This window comes from Anomalospiza imberbis, chromosome 21 (assembly GCF_031753505.1).
Source record: "Anomalospiza imberbis isolate Cuckoo-Finch-1a 21T00152 chromosome 21, ASM3175350v1, whole genome shotgun sequence".
In the NCBI taxonomy this organism is placed as follows: Eukaryota; Metazoa; Chordata; class Aves; order Passeriformes; family Viduidae; genus Anomalospiza; species Anomalospiza imberbis.
The window spans coordinates 17,533-39,833 of NC_089701.1; the positions used below are offsets into that span (position 1 = coordinate 17,533).

Sequence of the window (22,301 nt, forward strand, 5' to 3'; positions counted from 1 at the left end):
TCTTGCAGTAGCAGTTAATAATGATGATTGTACATAATACTACTTAAACTGTCTTTATCCATTGAACTGGCCATTTAAAATCAAAACTTATAAACACAAATAAAGCCATCATCCTTGTAGACTCTTTAATACGAGTGTGCTAAAGATACTGTTTTTGTTTACAGGATTTATTGGTTCTTGAAGAGCAAGAGGTAAATATAAACCTAACTACTTCTAGCTCACAGACCTGTCCAGGGAATACGGCTTTGTATTTTGATGTGCTTATGATGACTTTGAAATCAATTGCTGATTACAGTAAAAAAAATTGTTTTTTGAACATGACAGCAAAGATAACTTTAAGCACCAACTTAATAATAACAGATCACCAATTAATAATTTTATGCTGTACTATAGAAGATTAAAGATAAATTATGTATTAGGAGATAGTATATAGGAGGTGGTATAAAGTGTAGGTTCTAATGTGTAGAATGTATACAAAGATACATACAGGAAAGTCCTCAGGGAAAACAAATTTTTAGGTCTTCTGTTTGAATGTCTGTTTATCATATAATATTTGGTTTTATTTCTCAGGGATCGGTGAATTTTAAATTTGGAGTCCTTTATGCTAAGGATGGTCAGCTTACAGATGATGAAATGTTCAGTAATGGTGAGTTTTTCACCTTCTCCTTAATTGTTTTGTTCATCTGAATAAAAAAAAGCAAGATAGTGCCTACAGCTGGAAGCAGGGTGGGAGGTAATGGTTATATGAACAGTCTTTTAGTTTGGTTTCATGTGTTGGGTGAAAAATTGTATCATAGGGCCTTTTATGTCTGAAAGAAGTTGCAGTAGGAAGCCTACTGTTACGGCGTGAAAGAGTGAAATCTCTCTTCTAGAAATAGGCCGTGTGACATAAATGCTTAGAAAAAAGGAGCATTTGAAGGAGGCGACTCATTAACTTACTGCTTGTAGTTCTTTCACTCTTTTACAGCACGATTACATTCTCCTACGAACTTGAACAGCATTGATGCTAACAAAAGAGGTCACTGTTTAATGTCATGTGATGATGCCTATTCTGCACGGTTGGGGGGCTGTTTCTGGAAAGGCAGTAGGCTTGGAAGACAGGAAAGGAAGCTAACTCAGCTGAAACTTGTGTCCTGGATGCAGGACCCATTTCCTTATTTTGGTCATTTTTAAGATATGTTCTATTACTACGGGTGCTCTTTTTTGGTAACATTTCTCCCTCCCACATGTAGAAACTGGAAGTGAAAGCTTTCAACGATTTTTGCATCTCTTGGGTGACACAATTACTTTGAAAGGCTGGTCAGGCTACAGAGGAGGACTGGACAATAAAAGTAAGAACTCATCTGAAGCAATGAAAGGGGGGTGGAGCTGCATTCTCAATGTTTCTTCTTATTGCGTATTGCGCCTATTGTATATATCACGATTATGAAACAATCCCAAAATGGGCTTCCTCGTATGTGTACTAAATGCTCTACTTCACCAGGAAAGAGCCAGGTCAGCTTAAGTCACTGGTATGGAAGGCAGTTATGACAGGTATCAAGGCAAACTGTTTCATTTTAAGTTGGAATGAGGTGAACAATAACCTGACATGTTACTTGCTTCATGATAGAAGGACATTGTGGCTTAAAGACCTGTGTGATTTCAGGAGGGTAGGTGAAAGGTGTCGTAGGTTTTAAATGTGAATATGTAGATTAGTTGCAAACTTGGGTTTAGACTCACACAAAACATGCGGTGTGGGCATTTTCTAAAATGGATCAGACAAAAAGGGATAATTGAAGAAGATTCAGTAGAAAGACTTGAAGTATCTTTCCATCTTCAGAAAACTTGCAGGAGATACTCCTCCTTAAAATGTTGCCTTCCCTTGCAGATGATACAACAGGAACCTGTTCCATCTATACAGTTTTTCAAGGGCATGAAATCATGTTCCATGTTTCAACCATGCTACCGTATTCTAGAGAAAACAAGCAGCAGGTACATGGTTCTCTCTTTTTTATTTCCCTATTTGTTAAATCACAAACTCCAAAGCTTTATAAGAAATAAAGGATTTCTTGTCTGTTAATGTTTGAGAAATGTAAGCCTTGAGTCTTTTGCACTTTTTTTTCTCTATATTCTACCTGATGCTGAAAATTTCATGATGTTTATTAGAAATAATGCATCCTATCGTCTCTATTAAGGTACAAAAGATACTTATGAAGATCTAAATTGCTTCACTGACAAGTGATTAAGTGTGGTGTTCAGATGACTTGACGAGCTTCACTGCTGTAGTTATTACCTCAAAGACTTTAGGAAAACTGGAAGTTAGCCTTGTGTGTGAATTGTAGGAATATTCACACGTTTAATGCATAACTCCTGCTTGAGTAGCAATTAGTGTAGCTTGAAATTCCCCTTGTGAGCATGTTAATGTTGGTAACCGTAAAGAAGTGCTGTCACACTGCCATGGATTAACTAGGTGGGTTCTTGTTCAAATGTGCTGTCATTCATTGCTCAGACCTTTCTTTGTATTTATGATGAAAAAAATAATTTTAGGCACGTGTGTTTACTATACATCATACATCCATAAAAAATTACCTCATTTACTTACAAATTACTTGATTTATTATTTATTATGCATTCTTACAGTAATATGATTAGACTATATAATTAAAACTTACTTTTTCTGTTTCTGTGTCAGTTTTCTCATGCTTTTTGCTTGGACTGACGACAACATCACAGAAGAAAACGGAGGCCAATCAGGATACTTTTTTTTAAAGATTAATTCAGCACCAGTTTTTTGTCCTTTTATTTCAAGTGGTAGATTTGGGGTTTTTTTTGGAATGCTAGAGTTTCCCTGCCTGAATTGTGAATATTAATTATGGAAACTATGAGTGCTTTTCTAAACATATGTAATATCTATTCTTCTAGAACTTGCCTTGTTGTGTGCATCATGTCATTGCTAGGTTTACTTGCTTATAGTTTAGTAATGATTTTATATTGCCCTTAGTCATACTGACTGTAATTTTTCTGTTTGGAATTTAGGAATATTGTTTTACTATTCTGTCACAGAATTGCTAAGATACTCATTTATGTTGTAAGTCTCTTGTAAGTCTTGTAAGTCACTGTATCTATCTCTTTTTTTTTTTTTTTTTTTTTTTTTTTGCCTCGTCTTTCTTTTTTTCCTTTTTTGTTTTCCTTTTTTTTCCAGGTAGAAAGGAAGCGACATATTGGAAATGACATTGTCACTATAATATTTCAGGAAGGTGAAGAGTCTTCTCCAGCATTCAAGCCATCCATGATTCGCTCTCATTTTACACGTATCTTTTTCCTGACATTTTCTAATGCTTTTTTTTTTTAAAGATCAATATTACTTTTAATTCTGCCCTAATTCCTCCCTATATGCTGTTTATGGAAGTGAAAATTATTTTACAAAGACAATTGCATTCTTACATTCTTCACCTCCAGCTTCTTGACTAGGAGTTTCCAAGTCTGCAACATCAAACAGTGTTTGTTAAATCCCTTAGAAGATAAGGTAAAAGCAAGAATGCGAGTTTTAAATAATTTTATTGAAAGCATTCGTTTCTATCATTTCACAAATCTAATTTTATACATTTTCAAAAGATACAAATTCATAAATATATTTCTCTTAGTTTTGTAGATTATTTTGGCATTAAAATTTGGCATTTTACTCAATAATGCCTTTCACTGTTTAGATGCTGTTTATTTTAAATATTTATGTATCTTAGATCAATTCAGTATTTGTCAAATTTTTCAGACCATTTACCATACATTCTCCAGTTTTTTGACAGCCTGTGTTTTTCAGACTTCTGGTTGAAAACATTTTGAAGACTATATGATCGCAAAAACCAGCGGGCAATTTCTTGGAATTACCATGGGGTCACAATAGTAGCAATCTGTAAACCCCAACCTGGCATGTGGTAAACTAGATGGAATGGAATGAGGAAAAATGAATGAAAATAAGAAAAGTCTAATTTCTGTCCATACTCTGATGCTGAGTTTTAAAAAGTTATCACAAAGCTTAAGACTTCCACATCTAGTTCTCAGGCAGACTAAATGTTCCTAGAACCCTCTTGCTAGGGGTGAATGAAAATGAATAAAGATTGAAAAAATAATAAAAATATTTACATATCAAAGGAACCTAAATACTAAGAAGAGTTGTTTACCACATCAATGTAACTCTACAATAGAGCATCAGCCTTAGTATAACATGCACTTGAAATGATTCTCTCATTTTTCCTATAATTCTGTTGGCTAAATTGTTTCATTGGAATCTTTTCTTCAGTGGAAGCTTTGGTATAAGCAAAGTTCAGTAATCAGTACTGCTTTATCAACTAAAAGAATTTTTAATCACAAATATATCAAATAAAAAGACAAACTTCTTTAGTATGCCTTACCCTCTGTCTGTGTTAGTGGCTTGATTTTTAAAACTGTTGATCAAGCAATAACATTTTTGTGTAGGACCCTTTTTATAAACAGTAAAATCTGCATAGTTTAGAATTGTTTATATATTTACATTGACTTGATTAATATATTTTACCTATAATGTACTCCAGGAAAAGAAAAGTTTATTAAAATACATGTGAGCTTTATTAGAACTGGATTAACTTCCTTAACTATATGGCAGATATTTTTGCTTTAGTGAGATATAATAAGCAGAATGATAGTTACAGGTAGGTCCTGATTGTAGCAAATAATTTCACAATGAATTACTGATGGTTTAGAGAAAATGGGAAAACATTTTGGGAATGGGACAACTTTCTGGCATATAGACAGGTCCACCTGTCTGTATGTCAGGAAGCCATATGAGCTTTAGAAACTGAAGAGCAATATGGACCTGCATGCAGGTGTCACTAAACTGGCTATAAGTAGCAGGTTTCTAACCATCAGAAAAATTAAAATTCTGGAACAGGCATAAACTAGGCGGAAACCCAAAACTGGTTTTTAGATGAAATATAAAAAATGAGGAAAGATATGCTTGGAACTTTCAGACCCAGTGAGATCAATGACATAGTAAACTACGTGGATGATGAAAGTTAATGCACGTGATGTTGTGATAGCCACGGACTACAAGTCCTTACAAATCGCAGTTTGGCTGTAGTTGAGCAAACTAGTTGATTTTTAGGGATTTTCATAGAGTACTTGTATAGCTGAAGGTCAAGTACTGAAAACCTACCAGAATTTTACATATTACTATGTTTCTCCAGCATTCCATTAAATCTAACTCCAGAGAAGAATGATACTTCAGTTTGTGTATGTGGGTTTTTTTCCTCTGCCTCCTATTCACAGCTAAGGTTTCTTTTGGATCATGTCTGTAATGCAGTTAAGCAAAAGAATAGTTTTATTTTGCTTCAAGATCTTGTCAGCTTCCTCTTGCAAATTTGTTTAAATTGATTGTCCTCATAGCTTCTGCTTTTCAGTATTCCTAGGTTTGTGAGAAACACAAAACATGTTCATTATTCCAATGTGCAGTGAAAATACAGTCACTTCTTTCTTTTTTTTCTTGCTTTGAGACAGAAACCTGGGCATATGTCCTTCATTACCCTTTAAGAAATAATTGTTGTCCTGATTGTGAACTGATAGTCTGTAGATGGGTTAGCCATGGTAAAATGCTTTTTATATTGCTCTTTATGTGGGGAAGGAAATGAGTTGCAGTACATAAGATAAATTAGTCTTCTTTGCATTAAGTAACTGGCAGGTTTTACTAGATCAGTCCATCTTAGTTGCTTCATTCTGCCAGTCTTGACACATCTTGCCATAGTACATATATCACATAGTATTTTTTTCTTATATGACAACCTTAGAACATTATATTTCAGCTTGCCCCAGTTACATTTCCTTCTGTCCTTTCATTGTAGGCCTGAATAGAACTTGTTCCTTCTCTTACTTTTGTGCGTGTGTGAAAATAGTCTTCCAAGTGGCCAAAATTTCAGTCAAAAGGGACAGGGGATGCTGTAGGCTTTTGAGGCAAATTTTCCTTGTTTCAAATGCAATACCCCTATGAGGTCTGACACTAAATTTCTGCTTAGAATGCCTTTATATTTTATGTCACTCAAGAAGTCTATTTTTTTAGTCGGTTTTGTTATGTCTTTCCCTGTCATAATTCATTCTGATCTAGTCAAGGAACATTTCACACCTTTTGTAGTTATAAACGATTGCGTTTTTTACCTGGACATAATTAAATAGACATAGGGCATCTGTGAAACTGTGTCTCAAGTATGTGAAGCAAATATTAGGATGATCAATAGTCATGCAAATGTAGTACTGCATTTCATACTGTATGCAGTTCCTAAGCTTTCAAGAAAAAAGACCGTATGAAAGCATTGTGATCCATTAGACTCAGTATCAGCCAGTCACTGCTGGTTTTTGGAGAAAGCAAATTCTGTCTGGTTTCTAAAATAGCAGATATGGGTTGAATCTATAATTTTGCCACTTAACTTGCTGTGACCTTTGTCATCTGCACATGCCACTTAGAAGACTTGTCGGCAAACTGTTACTTGAAATAGCCAAGAATGATTACTTATCTTAAAGAAGCTATGCCCTGATGAACAAATAAGCATGGGTTTTGTATCTGCCATTCAATATTGCTATGCTGGATTCGTTATGGATCAAAATAACTCAGCAGGTCCAGCTGTGATGGAAGTTATTCTGACTCTGTCTTCCTCAGTGAAAATGATTTTGCTGTTCCCAAGCTATAGATTCATATGTCATAAGCCATTGTTACTTTGAAAGCATCATATATTTCATGTGTGTGGTGAATGCATAGGGAAAGTGGAAATCTGTAAGGAGAATGTATTTTGTAGGTGAAGACCTGTTCTTTTACAGAGTTTTTGAACAGGACCATATTTTGCTAGTGCCACTAAAACTATTGCTGCATGAGTAGAACTGCGAAGTTCTGTTCTAATTCTATGTCCCAATGTTAGTTTGTGTAAAAGAAACATAACTTTGCTCTGCTGAGTAATACCAAGTGAATCTTTTTTTGTTATGCCCTTTGAAATTCTGATGTAAGATGCCAAGATAAGTTTCCATTTTTTTTTCTCCGGTTCTGAATAGTGTCTATAAAAAAGGTAGGGTTTGAATGTGACTTTCACTGTAAGTAAAGATTTGTACTTCCCATAGGCTGAAAATATTTTCAGAAGAAAGTGTTCCTCTCTTTGGGCCTCCCCTTCCATCCCCACCTGTGTTTACAAATCACCAGGAATTCAGGGATTTTGTGCTGGTGAAATGTAAGTCAGTTTTTCTTTTGCTAGAAACACACTTGTAATAATTGTGCTAACAAATTAAAATTCATGATGCTTAAAACGTGTATGCATTTTCTTGTGTATTCTGCTGATCTGTATGCAGTTATTTTTTTTGCATCTGTAGCATAGTTGGGATGTCAGTTCCATCAAACTGTTACGGTCAGATTAACAAAAAAAATAATTTCTTCTCAGGCTACTAGACAGGGGCTGGCTTTTGTGTGTGCAGAACGTGCAGCCATATTTAGCTTTGCATTTTTTGTAAAGGGCTTGGGAGATCTGAAAGGATTTATAATGCTGTTCACTATTTAGTAATAGAAGGTGCTAATTTAGTAGCTCTGAAAACCTGAAAATAGCATCTTTTCTGAATGTATTCTTAAAGGTGCTGAAGGACGCCTATGCAGCACATTTTAATTCTGTAATGATTCAGCTCCAGTTTTCATTGACCTGTATTTGCCCTTCTAAATCAGCAAGAAAGGAATCTTTGAAAATTGACCATGTGGATTACAATTAGACCTGACAGGCTCATTTTGTGTATTTAAATTGCTTAGTACTTAAATTGACTGGCAGTTTGTCTTTAGTTTTTCTATTAGTTAGGTATTTATTCTGATGCCTTGTGGAATTCTTCTATTACTAATTTTTCTCCTTTAACTTAAGGGAGAGTTATTCACTTTAAAAAGGCAAAAAGGAGGCAATTCTAAATTAATAGGGGCAGAGCAGGTGTTTTGGTACAGAGGCAAACTAGATTTAGTGGAGATTCTTGAAATTCATTTACATAATGTATCTTTTTTCCATAATCTTTTAGTAATAAATGGTGAAAAAGCCACCTTGGAAACACCAACATTTTCTCAGAAACGTCAACGCACTCTAGACATGCTGATCCGCTCTTTATACCAAGACATGATGCCTGACCTACACAAGGGAAATGTAAGTCAGAAATTTCTGCATCCCTCACAAATGCTGTCCTGTTCTAACTAGTAGCTTGAATGTTCTGTCACTCTAAAGGACTGTAATCCTAATGAGCACTGAATTGCATATGACTAAGCTAAATACCAATTATTGTATAACTTACTTTACAGTTGTATGAAAACTGTCAGTCCTTTCTGGACAGGACTCTTCACCAGGTGTGAGGAGAAGCATAAAAATGTCATACTTTGTGTAAGCTTACCTGCGGCAAGGGAATGGGGAATTTAGATAGTATAAATACAGGCATTAGTCTCATCACCATAAAATCTGCATTTGTTCTGTTATGTGCAAATTTGGATTATTCTTAACCCTGGTTAGCTATGAGGTAACTTTATTTTGGATGATGAAGACTTACTCTTGAGGTGCTTCTTAACTAAAAATAAGCTCTGTACTTCAAAAGCTAGCAAGGTGCTATTTTTTTGACCAATGTTTATTTCTTTTATCGATATAGATATGCTTAAACTTCTCTTTTTCATATATTCTTGTCACATATTCATGTAGCATGATTGTACAGAACATGACAGTGGTAAACTTTGACAAGTTGTAAGGTAAAGCACAGAAGGATTGGAAGAGTTGCAGTTTCTCTTCTCTGAGAAGCTGTGTAGCTAGAAAGAACCATTTTATGTTTCAGAACATGCAGTTTCTCTTCTCTGAGAAGCTGTGTAGCTAGAAAGAACCATTTTATGTTTCAGAACATGCTTAATAGAAGATCCTTCAGTGATGTGTTACCAGAGTCCCCAAAAGCAACACGGAAAAAAGAGGAAGCTCGACAAGCAGAGTTTGTTCGGCTTGGTCAGGTAGGATCAATTTAGAAGGTAATGCAGCTATGTTTACAAAGGCTGTGTCACTCCTTTTGTTAGACTTTGATTACCTTGCAGTTATGTCGGGATCTAATGCAGTTTTCCGTGACCAGAAATAGTTTTGTAGTATTGCATTATTGTGAGTTACATTAAAATAAAAGATGAATAGAAGTATTTATATGTAACACCTGAGGTATACGTGTACAAATATTTATATCATACATGAATTAAATGAAGGTTGTAAAAATTATACCTTAGGATCAAACCTGAAAGGTCTTTCCCTGCTTCATGCAGCAGATGCTTTCTCCAAGCAGAAGAGTGCTGTGTCTTTTTCTGTGCTTTGGAAAAACATAATCGTTCATGGATTTCCTCTGTATGTTTTTTTTAAGATTGAATTTCTTAGAAAATACTTAGACTTCTTTAGTCAGGGAGAAATTTTGGTAGTCTTTCTGTCGAATCAGAGTTTGCCACACATCTTTGAGATTGCTGACTGCAATCTTCTATGGGATTACTAACTTTTTGATTCTGTGAAAAGTACAACCTCCCAATGATTTAGATTAGTCTGCTTTGATCTGACAATTCATTGCAGCAAAAAAAAGCCAACAGTGCCTATGCTCATCAGTTCCCCTGTCCTTTCTCACTTGTTTCTTCTTGATCCAGACTGGTCTCATGGATCTGCAGCTTATTTTAAGAATACTTTTTTTCTGAGGTGATTTAACTCAGCAGGAGCTAACAGAGCAAAAACAAAGGCAAAACAAAAAACGCAACAAAAAATCCCAAACAAACTAAAAGCCTAAACTCAACCAACCAAAAAAAAACCCTCCACAAAACAAAACCGACCCCAACCACTGAACCAAATGCAGTAAACCAAAAAAAACCCCAAAAACCCACACTACCAACAAACCTCAATTCTCTTCTCTCCCTTTTTTTTGTCTTAGTAAGTTAAGGATTAGAAGAGTCTAAGTTCTAGATGTGGTTAAAGGTAGAGAATGGTGCTAGGCAGATGAGAGCTAACAAATCTAGTTGAGACCCATTTGTTAAACAAGACTTCCATCCTCAATATGGTCTTCATCAAAACGAAACCTATTATGTAGGTTATAAATTCGTCAATACCTGTTAGTGTTTTTCTTGGCAGTTCTTTTAAAATTTAATTATTCCCTTCCCTAAAAGATCTTTCCTCTGAGTTGCAAACTGTAGGCTTGACCATATTTCAAGATACCTTCCAAGTAACTCAATCATTCTTGTCAAACTAGGAATGTATAGCCAGTCGACTTTTTGGATTGTGGACAAAATTCACTGATAAGTGATTCAGCTGTATATTTAAATAATTTATTTATTGTCAAGGTGATCTCTTCTGACTGGTGAGATGGAATTAAAATGTTCATACAATGAAGTATTTTGTGCATCTCTGTAAGCTGGCAGCCATGCTTAATGCAAATGTGCAAGTGATTCAGGCAGGTATTTACTACCACTTCACAGAGAACCATGCTTGATGGTAGGCAAACTCTAGGGCAGTAAATTTGGTTTAGGTTAGTTCTAAACTTTGCATTAAGGTATGCTGTGAAAGTTAGCAATGAAGGAATATAGGCTACAGTAACAGCCTTACTGTGTAAGTCAATGAAACTATGCATATACTGTACTTCTGTGGAGGTTTTGCCCCTTTCAAAATCACCTTGCTTCTTCCAGTTACTTCTAGCTGAAGTATTTGTGATCCGGTGGCCAACTGTCCTTGGGATGCCTGGCAATATATGTAGACAGACATATATACAGTTTGCCTTAGTGTTGGTTAGGAAGTTTTGCAAATCAAAGGTCAGTTTGTGTTATTGACAAGAGGATCCTCTATCTGGCTAGATAATAAAGTAAACTGTGTAGATGGTTAGATTCTGTAGTTTGAGGTGAAGGTTTTTCTCTGTTACTATGTTTGACTCTTCTTTTCTGAGTTGCCATTTAGAAAGCAAGTAAACAAACAAACAAAAAAAAACCAACAAGAAACAGCCAACATACGTTTTGGCTGAGAAGATACCTAATAACCATCGGACATTGTTGAGGATACAGAATTCTGCTTCTTTTTTCATTACTTAAAATGGCATAGGAATTCCAAACTGGAATTACTTTCCAGTCCTAAAATTGTCCTTTTAATATAGTCTTTAGTTTGGGTATTGCTGACAAAAACTCAGTTTAAATAAAACATCTGTTTGTATTAGGCACTGAAATTGAAAACCACTGTGAAAGGGGATACCACAGCTAACTTGTCAACCACAAGCTTTTGTAAAAAGGAGGTGAGTGAAACTGTCAGAGAAGTTATGGAACATTAAACATTATCTAGTATGGTATATATTTATTTACTTCTGTAATTAGATGCTGCAGCAGAAATGATGAAAGGTACAGTGTCAAAGTGATTCTGCAGCCACTATTGGATTAATAAAGGATGAGCATGGGGGCAGAAGCACTTCTTAAGTTAAAGCAAATGTGGACATATTTATACCTGAGAAAATTCAATGAAGGTGACATTTTCCATATGCAATCATCTTTTATTTTAATTTCAGCACGTTTGAAACAAGATTCAGTTGTGTTTTCATTTCCTTTAATTTCATTTAAATTTTGTTTGAAGTCATTAGGGAGTGAAATATGCCAGCTGCACTCTTCTGCATGTGTTTTATATACAGAAGCTTCAGAAGTGCTTCTAGAATTTCAGAGATTCCAACTAATATATAAATTGGGAGAGGAGGGGCAGGCTCTGGGAGGTAAGTACAGAGAATACAGGATGGAAGAACAATTTGGCAGAAAGGCAGTTTTAACTGTACCATGTGCTAGTCACTAAACATCACAAACTGAACCATAAAATGTAAGCAAACTGCATATGCATATTGGTACATATATTTTAAGTATATAGGTTCGGGATTTTTAAATGAAAAGAATTATTGTGTGATGGCTGCACTGAGTTTCAGCTGCATGTGTTTTAATTCTAGCATTTCAGGTATGTGTCTTACACTTACTAGTCTCCAAACCAGAATTGATGCAGAAAGTCCTCTGCAAGAAAATTATTTCAGTTTTGATATTTCAAATTCCAACAATATGCTGTTTGGAAATGTATCCTGCCAAAAGCATTTACATGTTATTGCCATTTTCCATCACTTTCTGTGTCTGTATGATCTGTATTTTTTAGTGTACTTAATATGTATCCCTTATGTTACTTCATAGCCTTGGGAATCTCAGTCTTTCTGCAGTAATTTTCCTCATGAGGTTGTCTGTGCAGATTCTTGGGGCCAGTCCTTGCTGGTTTCTACAGATGCTGGCATCTTGTTAATAGATGGTTAGTAAATGATCTAGTGTTTTTGTGTTAATTTTTATGTATCTGACCATTTTCTTGAAAATGTGTGTTCATAAACTCTGTTCAGGTGTTAGTAAGAATTTATGTAGGGGGATAGTTAATAATCCAAGTAAATCTATTACATTTATGTAACCTAGTTGTGAAAATTCATTCTGCAGTAGAATCAAGCCATATTGGAGAGCTAGTGTTAATGCAGATTTCTGAATGTGTTCTTGTTTCAGATGTTGTTTTCTTGACCATCTGAAAAGCTGTAGGAGGTCGCATCCAGGTTCAAGAGGTGTCTAAATGGCTTGTCTGGTTTTCTTAGCCCCTGATAATAGTGGGCATGAAGCCAAGGGCTTATGTGACAATGAAATCCTACTTCTTCCCTTAGCAATGATATTGCTACTCTGACCCCTTATAATCCTCTGTGTGCTACGTAAGCCAGCGGGACTGAGGGAATGAAGTTAGTGCTTGGTCATAATTCTCAAACTTGCCAAAGGAATGGCACTTTTACATTTCAGTTGCTTAATCTGATTCATGACAATAGAAGTCTCCTGTGGTGAAGTATTGACTGTGATGCTGTGGCACATGTAGGAGCTTTGTGCTGTTCTTTTTGGGTTTTTTTATCTTCTTTTTTGTAAGAAAAAAAACCCAAGGCTTTAATTAGAAGAAAGATATGGTTCAAAACCAGCATCTAGCAAGTTTTAGTAGGGTCGTGAATACATGTGTGTTTCTTTTTTAGATGGTCAACAGTCAGTGCAAGTATTTGATAAAACTCTCCAAATAAAGCAGATGAATGTGTTGGAAGCTCTGGATCTTTTGATTGCCCGAACAGACAAAGGTAGGAGAGGTCCCTGTTCTTGGATTCTTGCATGACTCCAGGTATTGCTGGGTATGTATGTCTCATGACAACTTCGTCTCATTTAGAAGGATTAAATGTGCATAAAGTGTGCACTTTTTTTGTAAGGTAGTTTTTACCCAATAAAAGAGTAGTCTGTGACCGAGTTTCATGAAGGGAACATACACAAAGCAAGATCAAGATCTTTATGTATAGCCTAGGAAAGCATTACAGATATGGTTGGTTTATTATTTTTTTACCCTGTTATGTCTGTTTCCTCAGTATTTGCTGAAGTTCTGCTTACCCAAGCTTTGGGTGAAACATGGTTCCTTCTGTATCACTGGGAGTTGCCCAATTTGGTTGCATCTGGTGAAATGCACCCTGAGATCTTAACAGAACTAGCTCAAACTGTGTGAGAGCCATTTGCAGTTCTCTCAAGACAGCTGGTGTGGCATCCTGGATTTGCAGCCTGGATAATGGGTGGCATTTCTGAGGATCTGGGAAGTGTAGTTATATCAAAACTTAGTTTGTGAAATTTCTAGAGAAAATCTTTCTGTATCCTGAAGGGTTAAAACTCTGCTGAGGATCCAGTTATCAGTTGCTCACCTGGATGGTTCCAGCTCTTAAAGTTAACCCTTTTACTCTTGCCCTGTAGTTTATATCTAATGTATTTTTGTTATTTTGCAAGATTTTATGTATTTTCAAAATACTGTGCATTTCACTGTTTGCTCAGATCATTCTTTGGTGCAGCACCACCTAATGGGAGGGAAACTTGGCTACTGTACTGAAGGGGTTGGTTACTAGAATTGTAAATCCTACAGAGTTCATAAGTCTTCTGTCCCCAGAGAGGCATTATGCTTTGTTTACTTTTGCTCTGTTTGTTAGGTGCTGCTTCTCGTCACAAGTATTAATTTCAAACTACCTTGGTCTTTTTTTTTCTTTTTTCCTGGTTCTCTCCATATGTCAGGGAAAGACTCTCGTATCCTCGTCTTCAGACTCAGTGCTGTCCAAAAAGATATAGAGACTAAAAAAATTACAAGAAGCAAATATGACTGCAGAGAAAATAAACTGGAGAGAACAAAAGGTGATATTATTATCCTGTGTTAAAAACATCCACTGTGCTTCAATGCTGGTAGTTGCCAGGGGCTTATTAGCTCTCTTTAGGCAGGTGTAGGTGTTCACTTTTAGTTTTTTCTCTGGACAATTCAACTCAAACTTTGTTAAGCTTATATTTGAAAATTACTTTAGTATGTCCAGCATGACATTTTTGAATGTTGTAAAAAAACCATGTTACTTGGAAATTGCTGCTGATGAAAAGCTTTAAGAGAAAAATAGGATTTCAGGGGTGGAAGATAGGAGAAGAATTTTGTGGGGATGTTAGACTGAAATAAAGCACGCTTTAAGTTGGACTGGCACATTGGCAGATCCCCTATCACTACCCTAACAGTAGTGCTTAGATTAATCTGGGTGTTGCCCATTATTTTTGTAGAAATAAATGTTTCCTGGTCTTCAGAAGCAAGTTGCTTTGAAAAGCTGAAAGTTGTGGAATAGTGACAATCCGTGTACTTTGTATTAAAGGTAAAAGTAGATTTCAAAAGGGTCGTAGGCTTTTGTCTTTTTCTAGAACTTGATATAAACCTATTGAGGAGTTTTTAATAAGTTCTTAATTCTATGTTGCTAAGTCATCCATCAGAGCCCTGTTGTACTACTCATCATACAAATACAGAACAAAAAAAATCAGACCCTCTCCCAGCCACTTAGAGTCTAGAACATTATTTCCTCAGGCTGCCATTTGTATGCCATTAATACTCACCATGGAAGCGAACTGAGGATTGTTGCAGCTATTCGGAATAAGCTACTTCTCGTCACAAAGAAATATAATTCAGACAACACTTCAACTAGGACTTCTCTGCTATCGTCTCCTGAGTCTCCAGTAGAGGAGTTCCAGTACATCCGGGTATGTGTACTCTAGTTACTAATTATCTTAACACGCTGAGCAGCACTCAGCTAGTGTGGGGGATGTGGGGAAGGCAGAGTATGCATTATCATCTTCCTGAACCTACAGACAAATTAAAGTGAGAAGCCATATGGTGGAGTTCAATTGTATATATGCTAAATAAAACTTTCAGATTTTTTTAAGGATTTTTTCTGCTTGTTCTTTATGTTTCTGTGCTTAGAAAACATTCCTTTAAAATTATGGAGTACCTGCAGCACCCACAGTTGGAACTTGAAAAAGAGTGTAATTCTATTATTTACGTTATAGGAAATATGCCTTTCTGACCCTCCAGTGGTTATGACGCTGGTGGATGGACCAACTGGAGACAGTGACAATATGATCTGTGTAGCATATCGGCATCAGTTTGATTTAGTCAATGAGAGCACGGGGGAGTCCTATAGATTGCATCATGTTGAAACAAACAGGGTAAGTTTTCATCATTGAAACTTTTTTTGCAGACCTCCACTGAGCATAATTTGTTGCAGTCTCAGTGCATGCTGTGCTGACCTCCTAGGAGTGTAATTTATGGAGATGCTGGTGTGTGCTACTTTTTACTTCTATAACCACTGCTTTAGGACATTCTGAGATATTTATTCCTTTGGGGATACATGATTATAACTTCTGAGAGAGGTAGTTTTAAGATAGGACATTGGGGAAAAAGCCTGTGTTTCAGGGTCTGGAATGTTGTTGTTGTCAAAAATTTCTTTTTCTTCTTTCTTAGCCAGTAGTTAGCTTTTTGCTTTTTTTTTTTTTGTGGTATCAGTATTTTGTTGTTTAAAAAATTGCTTCAAAATAACTTCAGTGGTTGACCACCAGTATCTTATTCAGATTTGCCTATTTGCATGTAGCTAAAATATTTACATATAGTTTATCGTTCTATTTAAGAAAATGCTGTGCAGTCAACTAATAACTGAATACCTATCTGTATAGGACATAGGGGTAGGAAAAAAGGAAGATTTTGCACAGGTAATCTGTTATTGTTGTTGTTAATGAGATAAAGGTCTACTTTTTTCATTTGATGGTTCTTGATAAGTTATTTTCTTTTTAAATCGTCTCTATTTTTATTTGGATCTGGTGATGAAGAAATGCTCCTGGCATGGTTGATCAAGTGGTAAACTTCTCCACAGCACTGGGAATCAATCTTAATCTGGATGAGGAGGAGCTAGAAGTAAAGAATGGGGATGGAGAAGTACATCACCATCGCCATCCACCAGTCCCTTTTCTTTTCCACACTGGAATCCTTATTTCCTTTTGGAAGACAAATAAAGCAGGCAATTAATATGAGCTGAGATAGTGATTTCTATGATGTTGAAATGGGTTGCCTGCTTATTTCTCTGGACAACATAGCAGCAATGGCTTTCAGTCACTACAGAAGATGGGTCAAAATGCATTTGCTATGGATGCGTAAACTTTCAGGTTTTCTTAACGGTTCTTGACCTGCACAGTAATCTTAAATGAAGGAAAATCAAAGAACTGCTGTTCATGGAATCAGTATCTCAGCCTTCTCCCTGTCCAAGTAACCTTATGCATTTCACTAATGAGATCTCATTTCCTGAACAGATATCCTAATTTTTATGGCTGTTTTGGTTTGTTTTAAATCTAAATGTAAAAGACAAAAGCAAAGTTGAATTAAGAGAATTTATGTAGCCTAATCTATGTAAAAAATACTGTGGTTTAACCAGCATTGCTTCTCAATTTGTAAATTCAGACTGTTCAGTAATCCTTAGGTACGTACCTGTTGACCTCTGTGAATGTTAGTGGTTTTGAACCAGTAATTGTTGTATCTGACCTTTTTGCCAGTCATGATGTGCAGTTGAAGATCACTTTTTGAAAAGACTTGTTATCTTTACCGTACCATGTTGATTCACAGCTTTCTGAAATCATCCTCGTTTCCCAAAATTTGTATTGCTAAACAAGTTATATGTTCTTATTGCTTTACGCTGTGGTATGGTTATGAATGTTCAGTACTGTACAGAACCAAATACAAAGGAAATTAATTTTCATCTTGATAGCAAAAGAAGCTATTTTTATAAATGTATTTATTTATTTCTCTCTTTTTCTTTTGCCTTTTACCTGTGGTTGTGCACTTCCCCAACTGATTGTATTGCTTGTTAGTCACAACCCAGTTGTAATAACCACAGTATCCTCTGCCTATTTCTTAATCTTTTCCATTATCATTGCAGGTTAATTTTGTTGCAGCTATTGATGTATATGAAGACGGTGAAGCTGGTCTACTGTTGTGTTATAACTGTAAGTGTTTAGGGAAGGCCAGATATGGCAATAGTTCAATCTGCATATGTAGACCTTCTTTCATTGGAGTCTAGGTCTGTACCTGAAAATAAATTTCAGTGTTTCATGGAAAGTTTGTCAAAATACATTCTTTGGAACTTAAATGCATATTGGAGAAATTAGAAATGCAAGTATTTTAGTCATACTAGCTGTTTTATAGATGTGCAGGTTATATGATTCTTGAAATCTTGGTGTCTGTAATAAACCATGTGTATAACAGTCCTCAAAGAATGTAAATTACATGAACATATGGCTACTTGAAGGGCAGAGAGGTACAATTCTGCAGACACTACTTTCTGAATTTTCCTTGCTTCTTTCTTTATCTATAGACAAGTTAGGGACCTGGTAACTGTTGAAACAGTAATACTTACTTTAGAAAATACGACAGCTTATTAAAACTTAGGTCTTTTATTTTGGTCTTTCCAGTGTGTTCTCAGAGAAAGCAAATTTTGCTTAGCTGTTTGGCTATAGAGGGACTTTTACATGAATGTTTGATTGTGTGTGATAATGTCCACCCTTCTGCAAAATCTCCCTATAAAATGGGTGGTGGTCGCTTACAGTGTAAAGTGCTTCTTTTCCTGTTTTGCTGCAGATGTTTGTCAATACAGAAAGGTATATCCTTTCAGTGGAGGTTCTCCACTGGTCCAGCCATCAGCTTATGACTTCCACTTCAGCTGGAATCAAGTTCCTTATGCTGTTGGTAAGAAAATACCTCTTTTTAGTAGATGGTTTTTTCACTACTATTTTCACCTGCACTTGGCTCTGGTGGGATTACAGTATTCTGGGAATAAGCATGTTACATGCATGATGCCACTTGACTTAAGTTTCTGAATATGATTATTTTGAAAAGTGGAGCCTTGGTAGCAAGTTCATCCTTTGTTGAACGTTTCTCTTTGTGTTTCTCATTTTCCATTCCCTCTATATTCGGCCAGGCATGAAGAGTGAAATTTTCTTCAGGCTCGATGTAGTTCGGTGTACATCAGTATGTTAGACAAAACTTTTCATAGGAAGGGAACATGCCAGAAGAGGTCAAGAACAATTTTTGTGGAGCATCCAAGAAACTTTTGCTTTAACCATTTTTCCTTGCCAAATAACTTCTATTTTGTTGCAGTCTGTGCTTTCCCTTATGTTCTTGCCTTCACTACTGATTCCATTGAGATCCGATTAGTGGTGAATGGGAACCTAGTCCACACAGCAGTTGTGCCTGAGCTTCAACTTGTAGCATCAAGGGTAAGACAGAAAAATCGTGTTTGACTATTTCTGTGATATGTTGGGATCTAATTAACATAAAAAGTTGCTGCCACTAAAAATGTAACAAACAAAACTGAATTACATGCTTACTTTATCTGCAATAATTGTTCATCTGTCTGCTCCTAGTTTGTATCAAGGACAAAGAGAATCAGAAGATGGTTAAGAAAGTGTCACTGTACTAATGATGAGTTATTTGTCATTTCAGTCAGATATTTATTTTAAAGCTACTGCTGCAGTAAGTGGATCGTCTGACAGCAGCTCTAAGGAAATGAGTTCAAAGAGTTCTCCTCAAACACCAACAGCTTATGAAAAGGCAGAATTACCTCTTCCTTCTCTAGAAGGTAATGTGATCTCTAATTGTTCCAGCAGCTGTCACATCTCGGTGCGGCTGATCTTAAGTAAAGATGGTAAAAAATGTGAGTTCCTACCTGAAAGTGTAGAGGATAAGAGATTTTCTATTTTCCACACTTGGCTGAGCTTTTGCACTGTAGTGTCTTTTCTGAATACATGGTAGCACTGTTCTGAAGAAATAAATTCTGTAGGAAGGGAGGAATTAAACCACAATATCTTGATGACTCTTTCGCAATGTGACCACGAGTCATAATGCAAAAAGGACCATAAAATTGTGAGAAAGCTTGACATTTCAGAAAGCTTGACATTTCACATACGCTATTCCTTTCATTAAAGAAAAGCTGAATAACCACTGAATGGCTGAAACTCATTTGCAAAATAAAAGTAAGATGCCTTGAAAAGCTTTGCACAGACAATTTAGTGTAACATGATCTATGAACAGTCAATCTATAGTGTAACAATAGAGGAGAAACAAGGGAACATCAACTAAATAATGCAAGATGTATGTACACCTTTCTTCCCTAAATCTGCTGCTTTACTGTTAGCAGATAGGAAAAGGAGAAGGTAATCACAAATTTCTTATTTGATGGTGAGTTTGGGACTTTGGTTTGTTTTTCTTCTAGGAATTAGGAAAACATGGTATTTTGTGTTACCTAAGAGGAGGAGTAATGATTTAAACCACTTGAGATCCAGGCTCCAATTATGTTTGCAGTATTTTAAAACACACGGGAAATACTGCACAGAATGCAGAGTACCAGCTGCAGGTCATATAAATTCACTTCCTGGTTCCGCTCCTGATTCGTGTTGCCAAGAGTCAATCTTATTTTTCTCTCTAAGTCAAATTGCTTGTATTTCTTCCTTCTCCTAGCTTACTTGTATTGAAAGATCTCTAAAGCAAGAAAGGTCTTTGTCATTTCAGTTAAAAAGTGCCCAGCTCAACAAGTATAGCTTGTCTTTACAACTTTTCATTTGGAATTGTTAAGAACCGATTCTATTACACAAGTGTAATATTCTTTTTTCTTTCTGTGTTTCAGGTGAAGCTCCATGCAAAAATCTGTACAAAATACCTCTCAGCAACCTGGTTGGGCGAAGCATTGAGCGACCTCTGAAGTCACCTTTGGCTCCCAAGGTCATCACTACTACAACATCGAGTGGCATTACCTCTCTTCCAGTTATGCACTCACTACCTTTATCTCGTATGGAAATTAAAGAAATTGCAAGCAGAACACGTAAAGAATTGCTGGGTAAACTCTCCTCATTCCTCAGTGTTACATATCAATTGCCAAACATATACTTTCTAATCTTTGCACCATCCCAGGTAGGTTTATAAAATGCAGCTAGTATTCATAAAATATTAAAATAAAAAAAGGAAACAGTGAGGAAGCATTATTTGCAAATAGTATAGCTATTGTCTGATCATGTATGAGATGGCTATATTCTAAGCTAGGTAGAAATGGTTAATAATGGAAAACAGCAACAGATACTTTTTCATTAATACTTTGCTTTCTGTTGAAAATATTAAGCTTTTTATTCCTTTATTGAGGTCTTTTGGATGAGCCTATACCCAAGACAGAAAGTGCACAGAAGATGCAAAAGGTTTCTCGAAGACAGTCAGACCCTAAGCAGGGAGCTATAAGATCATCTAGTAGTGACAGGTAAATATACCTTAGAAAAGAGACTAAGTTAGACTGTAAATGTTTTCAGAATTGATTGCTCAAGCTTATCTCAGTTGGCATGAGGCTGACTGAAACCTTTGTATATCCATGTGCATTTCATGCTAATGTGTTTGTTAGAGTATCTGAATACCTTAAGTACTGAAGCAGTTACACTTTTTGCTAAAGACATGTTAATGAGCAATACAAGACTAAAGGGCATTTTGTGGGGAGCTGCTGCAGCTGAACCTGTTATAAAGATTTGGACTACTGCAGTTACACTGTGCAGACTCTCTTGTTTTCTTTGTACGCTCCTGCGTTGCTATTTTCAGAATAAATTTTGTGGAAAAAATACTTTAGCATTTGTCTGTTTAGCACTCTCCCAGATTTGCCCTGAACCAGAACACCCCAGTGCCATTCTCTTGTTTTCACTGTTTCCATAACCTATGCTTGCGTAGAGTACTGGCAGAATACAGAACACTGGCAAGATACAGGAGACTGAGAGTAACAAAATAAAAAAATCTCTTGCAGTGTAAAACTATGTTTGATATATTTCCCTACTCGGAAATTATTTGGGTGAGGGACTTCGTTAATATACTGCCTTTTGATTATTTTTAGTAGAGTAAAACAGGAGGAAACTTAGTTGTAATGGTCTCTGTCTGTCTTAAGGTTAACTTGAAATCTAGAAGTAGCCATTGTTCCTTCCTGCCCTGACTTGTGCATTTTTTTTTTTAGTAACTTTTGTCTTCCTCTTTGCAGGATAATCTCAAGCTCGTTTGAAGGCTGTTCTGAAAAATGTCATCTTTCCACTAGTTCAGATCCTGATACTTCAGCGAACAGGGAGGAGAGTTCACCATCTAGCTATCCATTTCAGTGGATTTCTTTATATGATGAAGACATCATTGACTTAAAATGAAGATACTTTTAAAACCTTTCTTCCTTACGTCACATTTTCTTACAGCTCTGTAAGCTCTATGGCAATGTCACAAACACTGCTTCTGGTAGTAAAATGTGGCTGGAAGTTCTGGTGATAAATCCTTATGGAACCCATGTTCTGGTTAGCACAGCCTGATTTGGCAATGCTTATATCTTTGACATAGGTATGTTTTCTCAGTTAATGAAGCATTACTTTTCATGGCATTCTAACAGTAGGTAATCAATGGGAGATTTAGGCTGAAACTGAAGTAAACAAAAGTATTACTTGTTCTAAGCTTCTTATAATTTGACTTACCTAAATGACATGCAGCAAAGTTAATTGCTGTAATTACTATCAAGAGTTGTTTTACAACAATGTATGTCAGGTTGGAAGAGGAATTTTATAACACAGATCACTACCTTTGGTTTTTCGGTCTTTAAAAAACAAAACAACAACAACAAGGCTTGCAGGCAAGGTCATTTCAAACACTGGGAGTCAGTCCCTAAATTCATGCATCTGTAGTGTGTTCCTTGAAGAATCAGGTGAGATATGAAGATGGTGTTTCCTTGGCTCCTTGTTTAGAGAAACTTGAAAACTCTTTAGGCATAAAGAATCCCTGAGCAGAGAACCTTTCTATAGGACACACAAACTTTCAGAATATTTCCCGAAAGTTGGAAACTAAAAAAACCTAAAAAACCCA

At 36.0% G+C, this 22,301-nt stretch overlaps 1 protein-coding gene across 4 annotated transcripts in view; it reads left to right on the forward strand.

Moving 5' to 3' along the window:
• GARNL3 (GTPase activating Rap/RanGAP domain like 3) overlaps positions 1–22,301 on the forward strand; it is a 30,974-nt gene extending 8,673 nt beyond the window's left edge. For 3 of the 4 annotated variants that reach the window (XM_068210836.1, XM_068210837.1, XM_068210839.1), the window contains 22 exons: positions 165–191; positions 571–646; positions 1,233–1,331; positions 1,868–1,971; positions 3,182–3,290; positions 4,619–4,664; positions 7,111–7,217; positions 8,035–8,156; positions 8,888–8,992; positions 11,200–11,274; positions 12,197–12,308; positions 13,051–13,149; positions 14,114–14,230; positions 14,931–15,103; positions 15,410–15,568; positions 17,326–17,392; positions 18,024–18,131; positions 18,543–18,661; positions 18,888–19,023; positions 20,068–20,277; positions 20,577–20,688; positions 21,445–22,301. In XM_068210836.1, coding sequence (XP_068066937.1) covers positions 165–191; positions 571–646; positions 1,233–1,331; positions 1,868–1,971; positions 3,182–3,290; positions 4,619–4,664; positions 7,111–7,217; positions 8,035–8,156; positions 8,888–8,992; positions 11,200–11,274; positions 12,197–12,308; positions 13,051–13,149; positions 14,114–14,230; positions 14,931–15,103; positions 15,410–15,568; positions 17,326–17,392; positions 18,024–18,131; positions 18,543–18,661; positions 18,888–19,023; positions 20,068–20,277; positions 20,577–20,688; positions 21,445–21,601 — 2,439 coding nt within the window. In that variant the 3' untranslated portion in view covers positions 21,602–22,301. The remainder of the gene's footprint in view (positions 1–164; positions 192–570; positions 647–1,232; positions 1,332–1,867; positions 1,972–3,181; positions 3,291–4,618; positions 4,665–7,110; positions 7,218–8,034; positions 8,157–8,887; positions 8,993–11,199; positions 11,275–12,196; positions 12,309–13,050; positions 13,150–14,113; positions 14,231–14,930; positions 15,104–15,409; positions 15,569–17,325; positions 17,393–18,023; positions 18,132–18,542; positions 18,662–18,887; positions 19,024–20,067; positions 20,278–20,576; positions 20,689–21,444) is intronic. The other variant, XM_068210838.1, reaches the window with a different exon arrangement.